At 41.1% G+C, this 23745-nt stretch overlaps 1 protein-coding gene across 1 annotated transcript in view; it reads left to right on the top strand.

The window, feature by feature from the left end:
* Positions 1–661: 661 nt before the first annotated feature.
* Positions 662–23745, top strand: part of HMGA2 (high mobility group AT-hook 2) — a 145476-nt gene continuing 122392 nt past the window's right edge. The window contains exons 1-3 of the mRNA XM_027967479.3: positions 662–1834; positions 4436–4522; positions 14912–14962. Coding sequence (XP_027823280.2) covers positions 1724–1834; positions 4436–4522; positions 14912–14962 — 249 coding nt within the window. The 5' untranslated portion in view covers positions 662–1723. The remainder of the gene's footprint in view (positions 1835–4435; positions 4523–14911; positions 14963–23745) is intronic.

Below are 23745 nucleotides of genomic sequence, written 5' to 3'. Positions count from 1 at the left end.
AGTTAGGAAGCATGAGGTCCGCTCGTTAGGCAACTCCTCTACCCTGCGAGCGCTGGAAGCCGGATGCATAGAGCCAGTCGAAGGGAGGTTTCGCTCGCCTTCAGCCCTTCCCAGAGAAAAACGCTCAGTGGAGGCTGGTGCGCTCGTGTGCCTATGTGCACACTGTTTGCAAGTGTGCATGTGTTTCTGCGTGCATATGTGCATACAAGTGCGCGCGTGTTTGTTTACATGTGTTTATGCCTGCATGTGTCTGTGGGAGTGTGCACGTGTATCTAAGTGCACGTGTGTGGATTTGCGAGCAAGTCTGTGTGTGTGTGTGTGTGTGTGTGTGTGTGTGTGTGTGTACGCGCGCGCGTTCTCGATGGGTCGTGCAATCTGCGAGGAGGGTATTCCGGCACAGAGCAGGGCTGTGGGGTCTTGTTCCTACTCCCCTTCATTTGATCCTACTCCCAGGAAACTAGAACTCTGCCGCGCGTGCAGCCAGACGCTTCCTGCAGAGTGTTGGCTCCGCATCGTAGAGGTGCAGGTAAAGGCCAAGCCCCTAAACGCGGCTCCGGGGCAGCCACATTCCCGCGCCTTTCTAGGACAGCCGCCCAGGAGCGACCTCGGGCGGCGGGCGGGGCTAGGCCGGCGGCGAGCCGGCCCGGGATTCCCGGCCTGTCCCTTTAACCCCGCCGTGAGGCGGGAGCACGTGAGCGGGGCTCCGGGTGGCACCCGGGCGCCGCCGCCGCGGAGGCAGTTGTATTTCGAACACTGCCTCTGGCCCGCGGCCAGGCGCCTTGGCTCGGCGGTCTGCCTGGCCTCCCTCCTCCTCATACTTTTCCTCCAGCGCAGCCCCCTCCCCTTTATCCGCCCACGATTAGAGGTGGGCACTCCCCCCATCTCGCCGCCCCCTCCCCAAGCACACACACACTCAACCCGCTCGAATTCTGGGGTAGAAACTCAGAAAACTTCCAGCCTGGGCAGCGCGCGCTTGGTGCAGGACGCAGGAGTAATCAGCCCGTCCCCCTCCAACTCTCCGGTGCCGCTGCCGCCCGCTCCCGCCACCCGAGAAGGAACGGTGCCACCCACCGCTCCGTCCCCTGCCTGCGCCCAGTGCCCGACCGGATCCCCGCAGAATCTCCCCATCCTCCCTTCGCTTTCCGACTGCCCAAGGCGTTATTTGTTTTCTCTCTCTTTCTCTTTCTTGCTCTGCGAGCGCGGAGCGGGGGGGAAGAGGAGGAGGAATTCTTTCCCCGCCTAACATTTCAAGGGACACAATTCACTCCAAGTCTCTTCCCTTTCCAAGCCGCTTCCGAAGTGCTCCCGGTGACCGCAACTTCTGATCCCAAACTGAGAGGGGAGCCTCCCAACTTCAACTCCTCTTTTCCTTCTCCCTCGCTTTCCTCCTCCTCTCACTACCTCCACCTCCACCGCCACCTCCACCTCCGGCACCCACCCACCGCTGCCGCCGCCACCAGCAGCGCCTCCTTCTCTCCTCCTCCTCCTCCCCTCTTCTCTCTTTTTGGCAGCCGCTGGACGTCCGGTGTTGATGGTGGCAGCGGCGGCAGCCTAAGCAGCAGCAGCCCTCGCCGCACGCCAGCTCTCGCCCACCCCGCCTCATTCTCCAGCCCTACCTCGCAATCTCCCGAAAGGTGCCGGGCTGATTCAGGGCGACAGAGGCGAAGCGGCTGCAGCGGCGGTAGGAGCGGCGGCGGCAGCGGTAGCGGCGGCGGGAGGCAGGATGAGCGCACGCGGTGAAGGCGCCGGGCAGCCGTCCACTTCAGCCCAGGGACAACCTGCCGCCCCGGCGCCTCAGAAGAGAGGACGCGGCCGACCCAGGAAGCAGCAGCAAGTCAGTACGCGGGCGGGGTGGGGGCAGTAGCCCACCTCCGCTACCTCCGCGAGGGCCCCGCGACGCGCGGCCACCCTAGCGCGGGAGTCCAGGCGCCACGGCCGCCGCACGCCGCCGCGGGGGCGGGCTGCGGAGTCCGCGGCGCGAGTGCGCGGCTGAACCCTGCTCCCCTCCGGGCCGGGAGGTGGGAGCCGCGGCGGGCGGCCGGGTGCGAGCAGGAGGTGGGGTCGGGCGAAGCGTCCTCGGACTTTCGCTATTGTGCCCGGCCCGAGTGGCGCGGTGTCTCCTGGCGACGGGAAACGGCCGGGTCCGACAAACCGGGACTTGCCAAGTACTTTCCTAGTCGCTTTACAGTGGCCCGGGAGGCAGGGGTCCTCTCGCGGGTCAGGGTTGGAGGGGCTGAAGTCTTGGGGGCCCGGAGGCTCTTTCTCCCGCCAACCCGGGCTGCTCGCTGGCCAGGAACTGGCGCGCCGCAGCCGCCCCCTTGGCGCCCTCCCCAAGTTCTCGGTGGCCTGAGACTCGCGCCCTCCCGACAAAGAACTCGTGGGCCCGCCCGGTTCTGTTAGGGCTCTTTAAATGCGGCGCGGCGTCCGATCTGCGGCCGCCGCTGCTGAGGTGTCCCAGGAAAGGGGCTGCAGGAGATCCTGCGTCCCCACGGGACAGGATTAACTAGTTTGGCTAAGGGCGCAGTGGAAAGTAGTGTCCAAGAGGGTGCACGGTAGCTAGGGTCACTTCCTCGCCAGGCGCCCAGTCCCCCTTTTGCCTCCGGATCCCGCGCCTCAGCGCTGCAGACATTAAATGTACCCTTCCAGAACGAGTGGCTGGGGGCTGGGAGGGGACGATCGAGGGGCGCCCGGGACCCCGCCGAGTGGAGGGTTTTGTCTGCGGATGCAACCAATTAAGCGTGCAGCCGGCGCTTGCAGAGCTGCGCGCAGCGCCCAGGGCGGAGGGGTTTTGTTCGCGGCAATTTCCAAGCCTTCGCGGGTAGGGCTTGAGCGGGACTTGTCTATTGAGAACATTTAAACTCCGCTTCCGCGGGCTTTAAAACTACTTCTGCGTTCTTTAGCTTTAAAGCGCTTCTTTCAGGGCAAATAGGCCGAGTAGAAAATAATCCTAGAGTCCTAAAGCTACCTAGAGCAAGGTGGGGAAACCGAACAGTGTTTGCTTGCCATTGCGTTTTAGAAAAGCTGTTGTACCTTTTTGAAAACATCAAAGGAAACAAGCCAATCTAGAGGCCCCAGAGTTTTCCCGCTCTGCCCGAGCGACACTTTACACCGCGTTAGGATCCTGTTTTACACCTCCCAGGAAGTCACTGCCCTTCCCCCCGCCCTTGTTTCCCACCCAGCTTTCTCAAACTCTGCTAATTGCCCCCCACCTCTGAAAAATAATCCAAATAAAATTGCAGCGGGGTCTGGAGGTGATTGAAGGTTTTACCTTTGAGTTAAGGCAGAGTTCACAAAGAAAGAAAAATGTGTCTCCGATGTTTCTCCGGATGTGCCCACTGGCGCTAGTGGTCCCACAGAAGCTTGCAGGAAGCCTTTCCCAGATTGTCTAAATAGGATGCGAATTTTCATTGAAGACTTTGATGCATTTTAAGCTAATTAGTCTCATTTAATCACCGAATCTGAATGAAATGTTAATTGATGATTCACTGGATAAATATTTAGGATCTGGAATATTAATCATCGCATTCTCTTAACCACTTGAGTATTTACTACTTGGCATAGAAGCCATTTAAAGTTTTGCTAAACCTATTGATAGTTTCAATTTCTCCATCCCAGACACTTGCATTCCTTCTCACTACCACCCGCCCCCCCTACCCCTTTTAGTTTCCTTCAGTTCATCCCCAGAAGGGTTTTCCCAAAAGAAAGTTTTGGAAAAAATGCTTATTTTTATCAAAAGATATTTAAATGTAGACTGGAGACCATGGCTGCATCTCCAAAGGGAAGTGAAGAATTGAAGCAATTATCTAGATAATTCAAGCAAAGCCTTCCACAACGGAGTTACCCTAATTATTTGGAAATTTCAGGAGGAATGGAGTTATTTTAAGTTGAAAAAGTTGGATAATTGCTCCAATATTTTACTCAATGTGTTGATTGAGTCATAATTGACTTACAGTGCAGATATACAGAATGATCAAAAGCCGCCTTTTCAGTATGGGAGATTGTTGAAATATTTATGATGTTAGCTTCATATTTCTGTTGTTTAAAATGGTAGTACAGTGGAGAGTAGTATTTGTGTAAAATGCTTATTATTTCTCTCAGTTGCCAAATACACAACCTTGCATATTTTGCACTTTAAGGATACATAACTTTCTTTCTGGAACATGCAACCTTGTCAGCCTTTGTTACCTTTCTCTGGTTGAAATAGAATCTAGTTTTCATATGCAAAATAGAATTTCCTCTTTTAATCCCTGGATTAAAAGTCTAGTTATTTCCCCTTTCTGTAAACTCTGTACCAGCATCATCCATTTGTGCTTGAATTGAATGTGTTCCAACGGTTCTGTTGAGCAGCACAGGCAGAAAATATATCTATAGAGTCAGGGTCAATTTCTTTCAGACATTCTTGCCACAACAGAATTTTTTTTTCCCTCGAAACTAGGAGCCAACCGGTGAGCCCTCTCCTAAGAGACCAAGGGGAAGACCCAAAGGCAGCAAAAACAAGAGTCCCTCCAAAGCAGCTCAAAAGGTGAGAGATTTCTTAAGTCCTCCCAACTTTCTCAACACCCATAGGAACCTCCTTGTAATTTTCCCATTCTAGATCCACACCTAAGGATTTCTCCCAAGTGGGTAACCCAAGACTCATTTCCTTCATTTACTATTGGTGAGATTTCCAAGCATATACTTAGCATAAAAAGTTCATGAAGCTGCTTGGGGTTGTTTTTAAACAATCACCAAATAATAAGAAACTTAAAGCAGAGATGGGGGTGGGGGGGAGGTAAGAGAGTAAAGAATAAACAAATAAGATTTGTACCCAAAAGAAAAAAAGATTTGCACCAGTTGTGAAATAGTTAAAAAAAAAAAAAGTATAGATTTTGTTTGGCAGTGAAGTTTTTGCAATTTCCTTAAAAAATAATAAAGATTAATTTACTTTGTGCTTATTTACATGATTACTGGAAAACCAAATCCCACTCTTCAAGTTAAGGACTTTGCCAAATAGGTGATAATTAGAAGTAAATTCAATTATAGGATTCTGGGGGGAAAATTCCCAAATTTTACAGCTTTAAATGTGCTGATAAGTATTTTGCTTGTTTGCCATCAACCTGCAATATAATACATCATCGTCTCTCAAAAGCCTTTCCATCTCAGGTGATACAGAAATGTTCTGAATAGGACAATGAGAAATTTTTAAAACAAATGTTTGGCTCATTTATTGTACATTTTGGGGCAGAATAGAACCCAACCAAGTGTAACTTCCAGTGTTTTTCTTTATAAATTTTAAATTGCAGTTTAAAAACTTCATGTTGATGGTATTTGAACTCACAAAGAAGAAATATCTCAGGATCAGTGCATACACAGAGAAGTGAAGGTGAAGACAAAAATCACAATTTTTAAGCTTTACAAATAAATCAGAAAAACGTTTCTGTATTTTATTTGTAGGTTTGTATACTTGTTAAAAACAAAGGTTCAAAATTCAGAAGTCAATTTTTATGTATCTTTACAGTAGATTTGAGTATACTATGTACAGTGTTTGTTAAGAATAACTATATGCTCATCTTTGGGGAATTAATGTTTTGTGTGGTTTTCTCTATGACTTTGAGCACTAACCATATTATATTTGATAGGTTTCAGTGTTGTAAACTACCATAGCAACCAGGGATACATATAAAGTTATTTAGGGAGCAACTGTGAGGTTTTGTCTGTTTTAAGTCTTGAACAGAGCTGAAAGAGCAGATTTCTAATATACTTAAATATAATTGCTTCTCAGAGTGGAGATTTAATCATGCTTATATTTAATCAATACACTTTAAAGTAGTTCTAAATTATCTTGTCATTTAAAAATGACAATCTGGTATTACTAACATGAATACTTTGTTTTTTTTTTTTACCTGCTTTATTAAATTAAATAAAAAGGGCTAATTTACCAAAGAAGTTTTTTTGTTGTTGTTGCGGAAGTTAATTTTATCTTAATTTGACTCTAATGGAATGGCAAAGGAATATCTTGGTAGCTAGCTGACAGACATTTAAACTATGATGTAATTGCCCTGAAAAATGCATCATTATAACATTTGCCAGGAAAAAAAAAAAAATCTGTAAATCTCATCATAAATAAATTATTTAAAATTTAATACAAAAGAGGGAAAATTATCTCTCAGATTTTACTGTATTACATTTTCTGAATGAGTAAAGATATGCTTCCATCACCTTTTCTTCATTCTGAAAAGTTTGCCAGTGACTAACAAAATCTTATATTGACAAAAGGAAAGCTGAGACTTGTGCCTAATTTACCACTTAAAGCAAAATAACAGAAAGTTGGTCTCTTCCCAAGTAAGGTGTAACTTATTTTTAGTTACTTTGGTGATAGGTGTTTATAAATGACCCTTAGGCTACTCATCTTTCTGATAATTCTTCATGTGTATGCATATAACATTACAACTTCCAAACCAGAAGTAGGATTTCTTTTTCCCAAGGAAAGTTTTCTCTGAAATCTTTCATTCTTCCAGACAAAAGTATTTCACACACTTCTGTTATAAAAGTTCCCTTTCTAATAAAACTGGATAAATATTTTTGCTCAGAACATGACTGTTATAGTTCTTCAGTTTTATAAATTACGCTTCATTTGGAAAAGATAATACTTCACAAAATAATGAATGACATTGATGAATTATTCATGGCATGAGTAAACTTAAGGTATTTTCAGTTTCAGATCAGTATTTATTGAGTTTGCTTTTACCTTATATAAACATGATTATCAAACATATTTTTTGTCAAACATATATTCTAACAAAACATATTTTTGTTAGGACTTTGAAAAGCAATTTTTTTTGGAAAGTTACATTGTTCATATCATGTAAGATAAACATACCCTGCTAGACTGACCAGGGTAGGGATGAGAAGTCTTCTGTGATTAATAAATTGGGAATTCTCCTACAAACCAAAGCTCATCATAATGGAAAATATATAACAAAAACTGGTAAGTATATAAGAGAACAGAGCTCTAAAATTAGAGAAGATGCAATGTACACTGGGATCCTGATGATGCTGTATGTTTAAATTTTCTTGCTGCTCGAAATTTCTTTACTTACACAGTTTGTATTTGGACTCAGTAACTGGCCTTGGGGCATTTGAAAACAAAACTGCTTGTTGGAAAATTAGCAATGTGAAACTTGACAGTGCATGTGGAAAGTTGCAAGACCAAGTGGAGGACTACTAAATTAGCTATCACTTTAATTTCAGGCCACATTCAATATAAAATTGATTTGTGTAATACAAAAAACAAACATTTATGAAAACACAATTTGTTATGCTTGGAACTTTTGGAAGAGAATGTAACTATTCTTGACTTTGCTTCTAGTCCATTATGACAAGTTCTCATGGATAACCATTATGTAGAAATTCTAGTTATTCCCAAGAGCACCAGTCTGAGTGCTCAAAATTCATCCCTGAACCAGAGTCATATTGTTATCTTAATAAAAGATCAGAAGTTAATGTTTTCCTGAATAAATAATTTATTCATGTTGAGTATGCCTGTGTGTGTGTCTTGACCCTTTTATTTATGTGTTAGTTTGAGATATACCTGTGACCAGTTGCCTCTTAATTTCCTTTTTGTTTTATTTTGTTTTCCTCTCCTGTTTGTGCTGAATGAAAATACTTTGTATTTTCATATTTCTCATGTTTGGAAAGTAGAAAGATATAATCTCCTTTAGTTTAGGGTTTTTGTTGTGGCTTTTTAATCATAAAAGAACACTGGAGGGATTTCTCAGAAGTCAAAGTCATCTGTAAGTCTCAAGCCAATTGTCTTTCAGGTACTTTTAGAAAAAAAGAAAAAATTCTGAGATTAAATTAAATTTAATTGAAAGAACTGCACATAAAATAGATCTCAGGTGTGAGATAGCCTTCCTTCATATCATAGACATTTCGGAACTTCCTTTGGACTTTAGGTATAGTAAAGAGAAAAAGCACAAAATGAAAATAGGGTTTAGGTAAAGTGTACTTCAAATAATGTATTCAGACAAACACTTGATTTATATTTTCCATTTGCCTATACAAAGAAAACCTGATATGAATTGGCTACTGTAAAGAAATAAAGAAATTGTCCCTTTTCTAATCATGTTCCTTCCTCGAAAAGTGGTTGATTTTTCATAAATGATTAATAACACTATGCACAGATATTTCAGAAGGAAAGAATGGGGTTTCCTCATCATTTCAGACAAATGTTCAAGCATAGATGCTGAGTGAGGGCATGATTTTTTTGCAGGATATAGTAGGTCCAACTGAAGACAGGAACGAAAAGCATCATTATAGGTAAGTCAGGGAAAGATTGAATTGGAAGTTGTGGTACAATTCCAGCTTATAGCTTCTATGTTACTAATATGACTTAGTTTGAATTCCTCTGTTTTTATAGGCAAGCAATTTCCACTGGTACTCAGGGCTCAAGGATACAGATGAGTCCAGTCAGGTGGAGTTACATAAAGCCCAGTTGTTGTCTCCATTATCTTGGTATTTTAGGCTGTTCTACCTAAACAGTTGCCTCCTTTTTTTCACTTCACTTTCCAGAGAGGACGGAGCCTTAATGTATCAGTAAATTCTCTTTCACAATGCCTTTGAGTCATCGTAGATTATGATCCAAATATGGAAGATTCAAATGCATTTGAGTTATTTTCTGAAGTCCCTTTACTTTAGGGGACCCAGAAATCTCTTTCTTTGGCAGTTATCATTCTGAACTTTTTCGTCGAAAGCCTCTCATTACTTTGACTGACCTCCAGCGCTGGCTCATTTTTATCTCAAGGTCTCAACAGATCATTTTGCTCAAGAGAACACTCCAGATTGGTATTCTGTTTCCTTTTCAGTTCTTTTTAAAGACTAGATGGGTGCTGAAGAGCATTTTATGTTAGTTAAATCATTCAGACCTATCTTATCTTGTTACCTGACTTTCTGCAGTTTCCAGAACTCACTTGGGAACCATATAGTTTGGCACAAGGGTGGAACAATGAATTTTACTGTCCTTAATTCTGAAATTGTCAGCTCTTGAGTTTTTGTTCTGCCAACCAGGAGAAAAAGGTAAATGGAAAATGGATTCCATTTTAGGCTGCTGCTTTATTATTCTATATTGCTTTAATCTACTGAACATTGCTGAATGTCATCTTCTGATTGATTGAGCAAGGAGCAGTCACAGCCATTTTTTTTTCCTCCAGGATAATGTAAGGAACAGTTTGTTTGGAAGGTCACCCATGTGAACTCTCATATCATTGCTATTGATTTCTCTGATTACAAAAGAGGAAGAAAGAACCGTTTAAAGAGGAGAATCCTAAACTTTGAAAATAGCTTTTCCTGTCATTTTGGCCTTGGCTTTAATTTTGTTTTTGTATAAGTGAAGACAGGCATGTGTAAATAATGACATGGGAGTTGACAACAAGGACTTCCTTGGGGAAAATGAGCATGAACTACAATGGATGATAGAATTCACTTTTATTTCCTCTTTGAAAATATGTACTGATGGAAAGATTGTAATTGTTTTTAAAGACTGAAATGGTTGCACATACAGTTGGGAAACTCATCGAACTAGATTAGCATAAAGGTTAAGTGAGAATTACTTATCATTTAGTGTGACAGTCAGTCCAGTGGATTTTGATTACCACAGCACATTGATTTACACTGTATTTTTGAAAGAACTACTAAAAGAAATAAATGTGACTTTCTATACTTTTTTAGGTGGCTCCGTTTGCTCTTAAGTCTGTCGGTCTTGGTCGTATATACATATATTTGTAAAAATACATGGAAACAAAGCAGGGTACCACTGAGCTGATAGTTTCTCTAGCTCTTTTGTGTGTTTGTGTATAGACTCGCTGACTGATTTAGAGTAGGGGCATTCTGACTTCCATGCATTATCACAGTATGCTGTGAGCATTTAGAATAACAAAAAGATTAATAGCTATCTAAATTTGACCCAGAAGTCAGAAGTAGATATTGTGCTTGGTTCCCAGTCTCAGCTTTTGCCTATGTCTTTATAGGAAACTCGGAAATATTTTAGTCTTAACTACTCATTTGATTTCCACCCTGGAAGTGTTGTGTTTTTTTGTTTTGTTTTGTTTTTTTTTTCATAATTTCCCCCAGGGATCAAACCTGGGTCCTCCTGCATTGCAAACAGATTCTTTACCATCTGAGCCACCAGGAAAGCCCCACATTTCCCCATGGCTACTTATATGGGACTGTCTCCCAGAAGAACAGACCTTTTATTGCATTAAAATCAGATGAGGTCTCAATTCCACCACTTAAACACGTGGATAGATTGCTTAATCGCCCAGTTGGGGGGTTAGTAATAGCTGCCTTACATAAGTAAGACAATGCTCAGACAATGCTCACTCATTACTTTGGAAACTTACAGAATTGGGAGGGTGTTTTTTTTTGTTGTTGTTTTCTACTTTTTGGCCTTTCGTTTGGGTGTGTGAGATCTTGATCTTAGTTCCTCACCAAAAATTGAACCTGTGCCCCCTGCGGTTGGAGCACAGAGTCTTAAAACTGGACCCCCAGGGAAGTCCCAGGGAGGTTTTTTTTTTTTTAAGTAACATTTCAAAATATGGAGGGAATTAAGAAATTACATTGGTTTACCCACTCTAGTATTCTTGCCTGGAGAATCCCATGGATAGAGGAGCCTGGCAGCTACAGTCCACAGGGTCGCAGAGTTGGACACGACTGAGCAACTAACACTTTTCTACCTACTGCTTTAACTTTTATCAGCCTTACCTTACATGTATAGCTCTGTTAATCTTCTGATGTAGGCTTTGTGGTCTTCATTCCACAAATGAGAAAACTGATTCAGAGATGTAGACTGTGACGTGTCTAAAGTTAAGCTGTCATAAATGGGAGCATCTGGATTTGAGTTCAAATCCAATTCTAAAACTTATGATTGTTCCATATTATGTGCTGTCAAATACTTTGTAAAATATTTGCTACAAGGTAGATTATGTTTTCTCCAGTAACCAGAAACATAGGTTGGAAGTTAGGTTTTGAGAAACCTTTGCTGGGCAGTTCTATATAAGCTTATAAAGGCATTGGGAGTATGGGCCCTCTGCAACCCACCCTCACAAATTTCTGGCCCCCAAGTAAACCAGAAGGCTGTGCCTTTGAAGATCATGGTACATCCAGAAGTTTTTTTATTTGTTAAATGAAGGAGCTGGATGAAATGTCTTCTAAAGCCCTACCAAGCCGTAGAATTCTGATGGCAAGAGGGAAATAAGACACACAGGTGACATAAATACCAGAGCGACTTTCCGTCCTTCCTTCATGCAATAAATATGTAGTGAGTACATCTTATGCACCAGACACTAATGCTAAGCACCCTTTCCAAGTTCAAGAGTTCTATTTGCTAGATGAGTTTCCTTTCTTAATTAATTTTTTAGTGCTAATACATTTAAGAGCCTGGAGTACCAGAACTTCTTAGGGGCAGAAATAATTACATTTCCTACTTAACATTCTTCCCAACCCTCATGAATCTACAGTTCTGAATCTTCCCAACCCTCATGAATCTACAGTTCTGAATCTGAACTTCTTTGAAAAGAGAAAAACATGAATGAAGACAAGTCAAGAGGGAATAACGTTTCTAAAATATGACAGTTGCAAATATTAATGTAACGGTGCTGATAATAGTCTGAAATTCAGTTCTTACAAAAGCAGAATTCCCACCCTCGCTCCCTACTCACCCACCCTGAGATAAGCAGTTAAGTATTTAGAGTACGTTATTGTCTGAATTATGCATGGGTTCGTAGCGTGGAACCAAATTCCAGTCTGGCAAAGGAAAACCAAATATACAGTTCCACAGTATTGCATATGTTGTTATATTAAAAACAAAACAGGCCTCCAAAATGTTTTGTTTGTTTTCTATTGAAAAATAATATCCTGAAGAGCATTAAACACAGGGAAAAAAAAAGTTAAAGCCAGTGTTTTCCAATATGTAAAATTCCTGGATCTATGCTGGTTTACAAATGAAAATCCTAACTGGTTTTACAGGCTTTGTGAAGTTTGATCAGAATGATTAAATAATGTGGGTTTTAAGGAACAATGAAAACCTCCCAGATCGCCGCCACACAGCACAGCTAATGTGCTTCTTGTGGATGTCGTCTCAGAAGAGGGTTTCAGCTTACATGTAATACTGGCCCCAAGACCAAGGAGCAAGTTCACTTTTAACAAGTCCAAGTGATAATCAGGATACTTTGCCCTTCAGTTAATGGTGCAAATTTTATTTTTGAAGAGACTTTTTGTAAATGGGAAGCTCGGCTTAAAGACTTCTCCTTTGCTGGGCTTTCTCACTCTATGAGAGGTTTGCTTTCTTTAACTCTGAAATGTAGTGAAACAACCCTCTTTTAGAAAACAACCCTCTTCAACAGATTTTAGATACACCCGATCACATCATGGATCTGGAAGCATAACCACCATACAGAAAAGCCTAGCATAGAAGTGCCATTAGCCTTTAAGATCTCAAGCAAACTCCTGCTCTCTACCACACCTACCATTCCCAGGCCCATTAAAAAGGATTTCTATCTTCCATGTTTGTATAATTTACTACTGAGTAAACTGCAATCTTACAGTCACTCCTAAAGATTAAATCAGACACTGCTTCTGTATTAGGGAATTTTGTACTCCTATAACTCACAATGTATCAACCAGAGGGTTTCTTAAAAGCTTCATTCTTAAGGTGACAGATGGGTGTAATGGAATATTTGCATTGACTGAACCTTCTATGAGATTGGACTAACTTGAAAGGAAACTTTCCCTTTAAGAGTTCGATCGCATTAGAAGGGAAAGAACATATATTGAACACCTCCTTTATGGCTGCCACATCACTTCTCACTGGAGGCATTATCTCCATTTCACACCTGAACCCAAATTAAGGTTTTCAGGGACCTGCCCAAACTCATAAAGCCAACATCGCAGAGCAGAGATTTGAGCCTTAGCTTTCCAGAGCAGAGTCTGTGTTCCTCCCTCTCTCTCGGAGACAACACTCAGAAAGAATGTGTGATTTGCTGGGCACCTCTAGTTACTCATGCCCTTCTGACTGAAGGTAAGACAAGGCTACCAATCCCTGAGAAGAAATGATTGCTTTGTGGAACCATTCAAAGTAGTAACCCCTACTGCTATGATTCAGAGTGCCCAAATCTGATGCTTAGCTGGAGTTAACTGATAATTTCAGTTAACTAAGATGTCTTTTTATAGTAGCAAATATATGAATGCTAAAGGAAGGTAGCACTGTTAGGAGAATAAGTCTGGGCTTTAGAGTCCAGCAGAACTGGGTTCAAATCTGCTTTGTGTGCAGACTGAGTTATTCACCTTGTCTATTTAAGACTTAATTGCTCTTTGCAAAATAAGAGAAATAACAATAGCTGCCTATACGGCTGCTGTAAAGATTAAAGTAACACATGCGAATGACTTGGCCCAGTGCCTAGGGTGCTTTAAATACTTGATAAATATGCACTAGCATTATAATCAGATGAAGTTTCGGTTAATTCACGGAACCTGTTAGATTAATGCCAGGTCAAGATGATTTGGTGATAAATTTTGTGATGTAAAAGTCTTACTTTGCCTATGTACCTGTGTATCTTTGTATCTGTCAGTTACCTCCATCTGTTTTTACCAGGCAGATTGAAGAGAGAGAGTCATCTGACAGTGTAGACAGATACTATACAATAGGAAATTGTAGTATCATTGTACCAAATACACTGTCTGCTAACACAAGTAACAGAAGTAAAATGTAAAACAAGTTATCCTGGCTCAGGTTACCTGTATTTTTGTGTTAACCTTGAGAAGATTCTCATACACACAAGAGTATGTACTAAGTTTTTTTCACCCTGCAAATGAAAATTATAAATGTATTTTTATAGGAGTATATGATGGGTGTGTGCTGGTGAATTTCGGGATTACAGTAGGGGTGATAAAAGAGAAATTACTTTATGGTATTAAAATCTGACTCAAAAGGGAAGAAATAGCTGTGATACCAGAAAAATCTGTGAAGCAAAGCAATGGAACAAACTCTCAAGGGAGTTAGAAATATATTCATGTCAGGTCTATGTTGAGTATGAAATTGTTAATAACATACATTTTTTATTAATTATTATTTTTAGCATCCCTAGTTTCTATCTCAGAGATAAACACTGATGATTTCTTCCAGCTTATTTTGCTTTCTCGGCTTTTGGTGAACTGATAGACAGGTGATTGTTTGAGGCAAAGAATAGGAAATGAACTATGTAGAGGTGGGCTAATATTTGTTTCTTTGATTTGGAAGCCTATATATTTTCCCTCATGTTTAGATTTGCTTTTGATTAACAATGTACTTTGTAATGTAGAAGTACTTTGTAAATTGTACAGTAATATATAGTGCTAATTTTCATAATTTTAGTTTTGCTATGGAAAGAATCATTTAATAAACTTTTTTTAAAATCTTACTTTACATAATTATGGGTATATGGGAATTCCTGTTTTTATTACAGTCAGAAATAAGGATAAAATGGCTTTTTTTTTTGGCTGCACCATGCGATTTATGGGATCTGTACCTTGTTCAATCCTTGTTCTTTTGACCTCTTGTTCTGTCTTACCAGGGATTGAACCCAGGCCCAGGCAGTGAAAGCCTGGAGTCCCAACCACTAGACCACCAGGGAACTACTGCAAAATGGCTTTTTCAAAGCATTTTCATGCATTTCAGAGATCATTCCAGGAGAGTCTATTAGGGTGAGGGTTGCCTAGATCCCTCTTTGCATCATGGAATGAAAAATGAAGAAGATGAGCCTTCAAGAAGACTGAGATTGTTAAAGCAATGCCAATACCTCATCTGCAAACCAGAACATTCTTACTTGGAATGGGTCCTTGTTGCAGCACTTGAAAGAAATGTCAGGTAGGAAACGATATGACTTCCTTTTTCATTTTGCAGAAAGCAGAAGCCACTGGAGAAAAACGGCCAAGAGGCAGACCTAGGAAATGGGTGAGTAATAAGATAAAATTTGTGTTCTTTTTTGTAATGAAAAATTTCTGGGTTCTTTTTGTTGTTGTTGTTGTTGTTGTTAATTTATTTCTTTTCAATTGGAGAATAATTGCTTTTAATATTGTGTTGATTTCTACCATAACATGAATCAACCTTATCTATATATATGTTCCCTCCCTCCCACCTCCCACCCCATCCCACCCCTCTAGGTTATCACAGAGCACCAGATTTGAGCTCCCTGCATTGTATAGTAAATTTCATTTTATCAATTACATTAATTTCTAACTTCTGGTTTGATGAATCTTTGAAAGGGTTAAGGCAAATTAACCACCATTCCTTACCCTCAGGCTCCAGGAGTTTACTCAAAACACTTTTCTTTCCTGGGAGTGTCTCCTTTTTCTACCTCTTATCAACATGAAAAGAGTCTCTACTCTTCCTTCAAATGCGGTAACAATGAGATGACTTGTTCCCTGGGTTGAGTAACTAAGGTTAAAGGGTATTATGAAATGTTGGAAGTTGATTACAAATGGTGATAAAATTCAGATGAAATGTGTGTCTGAGATAACTTTTTACCTCTTTCTTTTCGTTTCTTATTGTTACTATTTCCTGGATGACTTGGCTTTGGACATATCTCATTTTCTAGGTGGTTTGTGTTTTCCTTTTCACATTGCCTTTGTTGGGAAACCAGGTTTTAATCTCCAGTTTTTCTTGCTTCCCTTAGTGGTCATTTTTACATACTGACAGTGGCTTCCGTGCAAGCTTACTTGACTGCATAGGCACACAGATCCTGAATCTTTTTGAGGTCAGAAATTCACTGGTGGCTGAAAATGCATGCTCAGTCGCTAAGTTGTGTTCCACTCTGCGACTCCATGGACTGTAACTCACCAGGCACCTCTGTTCATGGGATTTTAGATAGAACCCAGGTCTCCTGCATTCTTTACTGTGGAGCCACCAGGGAAGCCCTCATTTGGAGTGACGTCATCTAAATGACAACTCTCTTCCTGACCCAGGGATTGAAATCGTGTCTCCTGCGTTCAGTTCAGTTCAGTTCAGTTCAGTCGCTCAGTCGTGTCCGACTCTGCGACCCCATGAATCGCAGCACACCAGGCCTCCCTGTCCATCACCATCTCCAGGAGTTCACGCAGACTCACGTCCATCGAGTCCGTGATGCCATCCAGCCATCTCATCCTCAGTCGTCCCCTTCTCCTCTTGCCCCCAATCCCTCCCAGCATCAGAGTCTTTTCCAATGAGTCAACTCTTCACATGAGGTGGCCAAAGTACTGGAGTTTCAGCTTTAGCATCATTCTTTCCAAAGAAATCCCAGGGCTGATCTCCTTCAGAATGGACTGGCTGGATCTCCCTGCAGTCCAAGGGACTCTCAAGAGTCTTCTCCAACATCACAGTTCAAAAGCATCAATTCTTCGGGGCTCAGCCTTCTTCACAGTCCAACTCTCACATCCATACATGACCACAGGAAAAGCCATAGCCTTGACTAGCCGGACCTTAGTCAGCAAAGTAATGTCTCTGCTTTTGAATATACTATCTAGGTTGGTCATAACTTTCCTTCCAAGGAGTAAGCGTCTTTTAATTTCATGGCTGCAGTCACCATCTGCAGTGATTTAGCAGGCAGATTCTTTACTGGCTAAGCCACATGGGATGGCTTTGCTAGTTTTACCACCTGAAGCTTGTTGTTTATACTGCTACATTACCTTGCTCTTCTGGTCAGTCTTTCCCAGTGACAGAGGACACAAGTCTCAAAATGAATAAAACCATTTCTCAAGAAAGATGAAGGCATCTTCCCTACCCAGGATCATCTATGATGGGATCTTTAGCCTTCCCTTTCTCTCTTCTGTGGTTCCGTCTTCATGCTTCATCTTTTTCCAGAGTGCCTTTGCTGCTCTGCTGGATTGCATTTTCCTATTAGTTTGCCATTCCTCTCCCATCAAGAATTCTGCATCCCTTTCTATTTATACTTTGGTATTGCCTTTCATTCAGTTTATTCATCTTCTTGTATTTTTTTCCCCTCTGCTCAACATGTATTAGGATTAGATTTCTTAGCAGAAGGAAATGGGGATGATCTTTAGATTAAAAACATCTCAGTGTTGCAGGGCAAACTTAAAGTAAGAGCATTTCATTCAAAACCTGCTGGTCCAGAAATGAATTCTCTCCAAACCAACCCACCAGGTGGTGATCATCTAGACTCTGCTCGATTACTTTTCATGTTAGGAAACTCATGTCCTCTTAAGGCTGCCTCTTCTTTCCTGGAAAGCTCTGGACATTAGAAAATACTTCATCTGACTCCCTGTAACTTCCATTCACTGTTCCTAGGCCTCCTTCCTAGGAATATACAGAGTAATTGTTACTTTTACTTGTGATAGCTCTTCAGACAGATGAAGGCAATTAACATATATACTCTTTGTTCTCTTTTCTGGTTTGAATATCTCTAAACCTTTTAGCTCTTCCCCATAAAGAAACATTCTTCTTATTCTCCTCTGAGTATGCTTGTTTTCTTTGTCTTTTGTAATATGTCACCCAGAACTTAGTATCATATTCCAGGTGTGGGCTCCATAACCAGTGGGTTTATTACCTCTCTTTTAGACATATGGTTCCAGTTACCTATTACTGTTTCATCAACCACCCTAAAACGTAATAATGTAAAAAGAAAAAAAAACCCTCCTGGATTCTTTGTGTCAGGAATATGGATAGGGCACAACAGAAACAGAAAGGCTTGTTTCTGATTCAGGATGTCTGGGGCTTCAGCTGGGAGGATTCAAGAGACTCTGGATGTGTGTGTGTGTGTGTGTTGGGGGGTACCTTTCATGCTTGGGGCAGAATCTGGAAGTATATTCACTCACAGGGCTGGTGCTTTTGCAGAATTGGCTTAAATCTGGATGCATCTGAGAGTGTCCTCTGGAGCATCCACACACATAGCCTTTCCATCTTGGTGGTCTCAGGGTAGGTAGTCAATCTTGTAACATGCACTCTGGCCTTTCAGAGAGCATGTTCTCCCCAGTGAGGAGAAAGCTGCAAGCAAGACCTCTTTTTTCCTTTTAAGATTCTTTTTTGGATATGGACCATTTTTAGAGTCTCACTGAACTTGTAACAATATTGCTTCTGTTTTTAATTTTTGGTTTTTTGGCCACAAGGCATGTGGGATCTTAGTTTCCCATCTAGGGATCGAACCCACACCCCCTGCATTGGAAGGCAAAGTCTTTACCACTGGACCACCCAGGAAGTCCAAGCCTTTTTTGACTTAGATGTCAAGAAGTGCTATTCCGTTATACTAGTGAGCACACTATTGAGTAAGCTCGTGTTGGCGTACACATCAAATATAGATCTACCTTTTTATATTTTATTTTTTCTTTCATTCAACAAGTATTCATTGACTTTCTTTCAGGGGATGCAATGGTAAGAACAACAGGCTCTGTCCCTGATGGAGGAAGCTGTAATTAGTTGTAACTTTGCCATCTGTGCTTAGTGCTGGGAAGGAGCAATAAGGGTGCTCTCAGGGAGCCTGGTGGGCTGCCATCTATGGGGTCACACAGAGTTGGACACGACTGAAGCAACTTAGCAGCAGCAGCAGCAGAGCTTGCAGTCATGATGTGATCTCTATCAGGGAGACCAGGAAACACTTTTCTGAGGTGATCCTTGGCTGTGGTCTTGGGGATCTGTAGTGACTAACCACCTGAAATATACCTTAGACAAAAGAGGTAGTACTTGCAAAGACACTGTGGCTGGATGGAATACATTGAATAGGGGTGAAAAGCCAGTGTGACTGGGTCAGAGGGATCAGAGGGTGCGGGTGGGAGATGAGACTGTACAGGTGGATGGAAACTTTGCTCACCAAGTTAAGGAAGGGTTTAAAAAATCATATACATTTTATTTATTTGCTTGAATGATTTTGCTCATGGAGGTGAAATGACCAAATTGTGTTTCAAAAAGATGCCTTGGCTATAGCAAGGAGGATATAGGTTTGCCATCTTTCTAAGCATCAGAACTAAAACGGCATCAGTGGAATATATCCAATTGAACTCATCACTAAGGAAAACCTGTATAAACTTTATTATAGGCAACAAAATAGGAAATAGATAAGTTGTTTGAAATAATGAGATTAATGTTGCTAAAATGAAATGCTGCTGCTGCTAAGTCGCTTCAGCCGTGTCCGACTCTGTGTGACCCCATAGACGGCAGCCCACCAGGCTCCTCTGTCCATGGGACTTTCCAGGCAAGAACACTGGAGTGGGTAGCCATTGTCTTCTCCCGAAATGAAATGCATTGTAAGCAAATACAACAAGGCTTAGCCAGCACACAGCTTCTATCTAAATAAAGCCCCAACTCAGCTTTATTTAGATATAATTGATGCTTTCGAACTGTGGTGCTGGAAAAGACTCTTGAGAATCCTGTGGACAGCAAGGAGATCAAACCAGTCAATCCTAAGTGAAATCAACCCTGAATATTTATTGGAAGGACTGGTGCTAAAGCTGAAGCTCCACTACTTTGGCCACCTGATGCGAAGAGGTAACTCATTAGAAAAGACCCTGATGCTGGGAGAGATTGAAGGCAGGAGAAAAAGGGGACCACAGAGGATTATGAGATGTTTGGATGGCATCACGAACTCAATGGACATGAGTTTGAGCAGACTCCAGGAGATAAATAAAATATGGTACAGGAATAAACAAAATATATTTTATGGAATAAAATATGTACAGGACAGGGAAGCAAGCCTGGTGTGCTGCAGTTTATGGGGTAGCAAAGAGTCTGACAAGACTGAGCAACTGAACAACAACAATTGACATTTGACCTTTCATAAGGTCAAATGACTTATCTTTTGCAAAATAATTACCCCAGTGGCATTAGTTAACACCTCCTTCATCTTACATAATTACCATTTCTTTTTCTGTGGTAAGAACATCTAAGATCTTAGCAACTTTCAAGTATATAATACTATGTTGTCATCGTTGTTGTTATTTAGTCGCTCAGTCTTATCTGACTCTTTTTCGACCTCATGGACAGTAGCCCTCCAGGCTCCTCTGTCCATGGGGATTCTCCAGGCAAGAATACTGGAGTGGGTTGTCATTTCCTTCTCCAGGGGACCTTTCCAACCCAGGGATCAAACCAGCATCTCCTGCGTTAGCAGGTGGGTTCTTTCTCATTGAGCCACCAGGGAAGCCCGTAATCGTGTGAACTCCAGTCACAACGCTGGACCTCCTGGATGTTTGCACCCTTTGACTAATATTTCCTCATTACCCCTGTGCCTTCTCCCAGCCCCTGGCAACCACTATTCTACTGCCTTTTATAAATTTAGCATTTTTGGATTCCACACAAACAATATCAGACTTTCTTCACTTAGCATTAATGTATTCAAGGTCCATCCATACAGATGGCAGGACTTCTTTCTCTCTCTGGCTGAATGATATTCCATTGTCTGTGTCTACCGCATCTCCTTCAGGCACTCATCTGTCGATGGACTCTTAAGTTCCGTATCTTGCCTCTTAAGTGGCCTTCCTACCTTTTCTGCCTTCGGCTCTCCTGTGTTTTCCAGTTCACCTGCACGGGGTATACTCACATCACTGTTCTTCATGGACCCTCCCTTGGATCCATGGCTGGCCACTGAACTGATTACAACCTTCCCTAGCTCTTTGAAGTCCCCACAATTTACACCCACCTCCGTTTATGCCTTTATTTCCCACTACTCATTCTCACACAGCCAGTGTTTCAGCCAAGCTGGAATAAAATAGGTAATAATTAAAGGACCTAAATGTTTTTATTTTCTCAATGGATTCTTGCTTATTTGAGGGAGATCTGGATTCCAGGCACCTGATATTCAGGCTGGATAAGGAGCCCATGTAAAGCGCCCACCACAAAAGCCCTTGCCTTTCTGGGAATAATTGGGCCATCCTCATTGACCCTTCCTGGTTTCTAATTTTTACTGGCTATGAGAATGGAAAATATTGTGTAGTGAATTGTTACAAGACCCTGATTTGTTCCCCAAAGAAGAGTTGTTCTACTTAGAAAAGGAAATAGAAGGAAATTGTGTTGTGTTTTTTTTTTTTTTCTCGACAGCGTGTTTCCTCTTTGCTCATATATATTCTGTTGGGTAGAGTGTGCATGGCTGGTCACAGCAAGGCATTCAGTTCAAGGGCATTCTTTACTGGAGAGCTTGTACTAAAGAAATAAATTATTGCATTTTCCATAGGAAATAAGCCTTGTACTTTATAGTAAGCTCAATTTTTTCCAACAGTGTCATTCACTGATTTCCCCATATTAGAGCTATGTTTTTGAACCAACAGGATTTACTAGGTACAGGACCTAAAAGACAAATTGCTCCCCTTTTATTCTTCTCATTTGTTTTGTTTTAAAAGTTCTTTTGCTTTTAAAAAGATGTCTCGTACATTTTATAGTGTCCTGTAACAGGCCTGGAAGAAGATATGTACAGTGTAACCCTCTCACCCGATGTGATTGGAATCAGTACTTGGTAGTTTACTCCAAAGCTGATGAACTGAAAGTGTGTAGCTGTAGAAGCAGAATTTGTGCCAGTCTTGCCTCTTCTGGGGATGGAGTGTTGACTAATCCAGTGACGACTAGCTAGACTTTGTTTAAGCTCATTTATTCTGCTTACTTTATTCTCCTTTGCCTTCTGTTTTCTTGTGAGTTTGAATCAGATTTCAGATCCATTATTCTGATGAGCTGCTTTGGACTTTCACATCTTTTGGGCATGGAGGAAGTGAGAGGTAAAGGAAGGAAAGAGAAGTGGGACTTGCCTTTTCTACTGGTCTCTTGAGTCAGGAGCTCAGGATTTGGATTCAGGTGGCTTGGGTTCAAATTCTGGTCCATCACTTGATTCACTGGGATTTTGAGCAAATTACATGACCTTTTAAAAAACACTTTAAAGATTATTTTAAATATTTGATTAACTAATCTTCTCTTTAAAAGATTATTTAATTTTAGGTAATTATTTTAATTGTTCCAGGTATATAACATGCTGATTCAGTTTTTACAGATTATATTTCACTTATAGTTATCATAAAATATTGGCTGTATTCCCTATGTTGTACTGTCTATCTTTGTAGGTTGTTTTAGTCATAGTATTTTGTGCCTCTTAATCTCCTACCCTTCTCTTGCCCCTCCCCCATACCCTCTAGGAGGGTATATCCACTAGGAGCCCCTATTCTCTACGTGTATTAGTCTAATTCTTTTTTGTTACGGTCGCTAGTTTTATTTTTTAGATTCCACGTGTAAGTGATATCATACGGTGTTTGTCTTTTGTCTCCTTCCCTATTCCACTTAATGCAATAACCTGCAAAATTTCCTTTCTTTATGGCTGAGTAATATTCCATCATTTTCTATGTACCACATCTTCTTAATCCATTTGTCTGTTGATGGGCACTTAGGTTGCTTCCATATCTTCACTATTGTAAATAATGCTGCTGTGAACATTGGGGTACATGTATCTTTTTGAATTAGTGTTTTCATTTATTTTTTATATTTTTGATAAATACCCAGGAGTGGGATTGCTGGGTCATATGGTAGTTCTGTTTTCAGTTTTAAAGGTCCAGTTTCCTCCTCTTTAAGAGTGGTACAAGAGTGGTACATTTCTTATAGAGTTGTGTGAGGATTAAATAGGGAATTGATACAAAGGGCTTAATACAAGGTCTGGCATATAGTAAATACTCAATAAATGTTCGACATTATTATTAATTCCACTCTACACTTTCATGTAGATATTACACACTGCCTAAACCCTAATTACTTATAGCTGCCTATAGTTACACATGGAGTGAGGTGACAATTATGTTATCAAACTCATCAAGTACCCTTTGTGGTGTAATTAGATCTTTAATATATCTGCTGAATATCATCAAGTCTAAGAATAGCTTATAAATAATACTAAATTACATTTTGAATCTACTTATAGTTAAGGAAAATAATTTAAATGGCAGCTTATAAGCCTGCTACTCTAGAGGTTTGATGTCATATTCATCAATTCAGAAAGTAGAATTTCTGCTGTTTGCCTCAGTAGGCACATGCAGAGCTGTTCTGGCTTCTTAGAATCTACTTAGGTATATGTTAGTCAATCGTTTTGCCAGGTGAAACTAGGCATTTCATATTTCTTTGTATTTCTTCATTTTGGCCTTAGAAAGGAGCCCATCACACAACTGATTTAGTGATGGAAAGTATTTGGCAAAAGTTTTAGAGAGTGGAGCTAAGGTTCAGGAATACATGACGATAATAAAGATGTTAACCTTGTATATGAAATGCTCCATCCAGATGTTGCTTTGTGAAGCAGCTAGTGCTTCTGGAGGAAAAAAAGCGAGGACAAACTAATAAAGAATAAATCAGTGGGAACCAGGGATGTTTTTAGGTGTTTTGTTTTCAGAGTATCTTTATGAGAAAGGAAATTAACAAGGGGAGGGAAATACTCCCCAATATAAATTAATGGTTTGTAAAGGAAAAAAAAAATCATTCTGGAGATACTGAAATTGACCTAGAAATTGACCTAGAAATTGACCCAAGTACCAGATGCTGAAGCTTAACTTCAGTTGGTCACTAGAAAGTTACTAACAAACCCCAGCTGTTTTCTCGGATTGCTGATTCTCTCCTTTTGGTAATGGGGTGTGTGCGGTATGTTGATTTAAAAATATGCATTTCCATTCCATCTCTTTTGAGGGACAGTTGTCTTTCTTTTATAAAAGAGCTTGTGATCACAAGAAAGTGATGTAATTTCATTTGTTAGTCAGACATTCTAGATAGGCGGCAAGAGCTTTTTGTTTTTCTGAGTTTGT

The sequence above is a fragment of the Ovis aries genome, chromosome 3 (assembly GCF_016772045.2).
Source record: "Ovis aries strain OAR_USU_Benz2616 breed Rambouillet chromosome 3, ARS-UI_Ramb_v3.0, whole genome shotgun sequence".
NCBI lineage: Eukaryota > Metazoa > Chordata > Mammalia > Artiodactyla > Bovidae > Ovis > Ovis aries.
The sequence above is the reverse complement of the archived record's forward strand: the minus strand, read 5'-3'. Positions and strand labels throughout refer to the sequence as shown.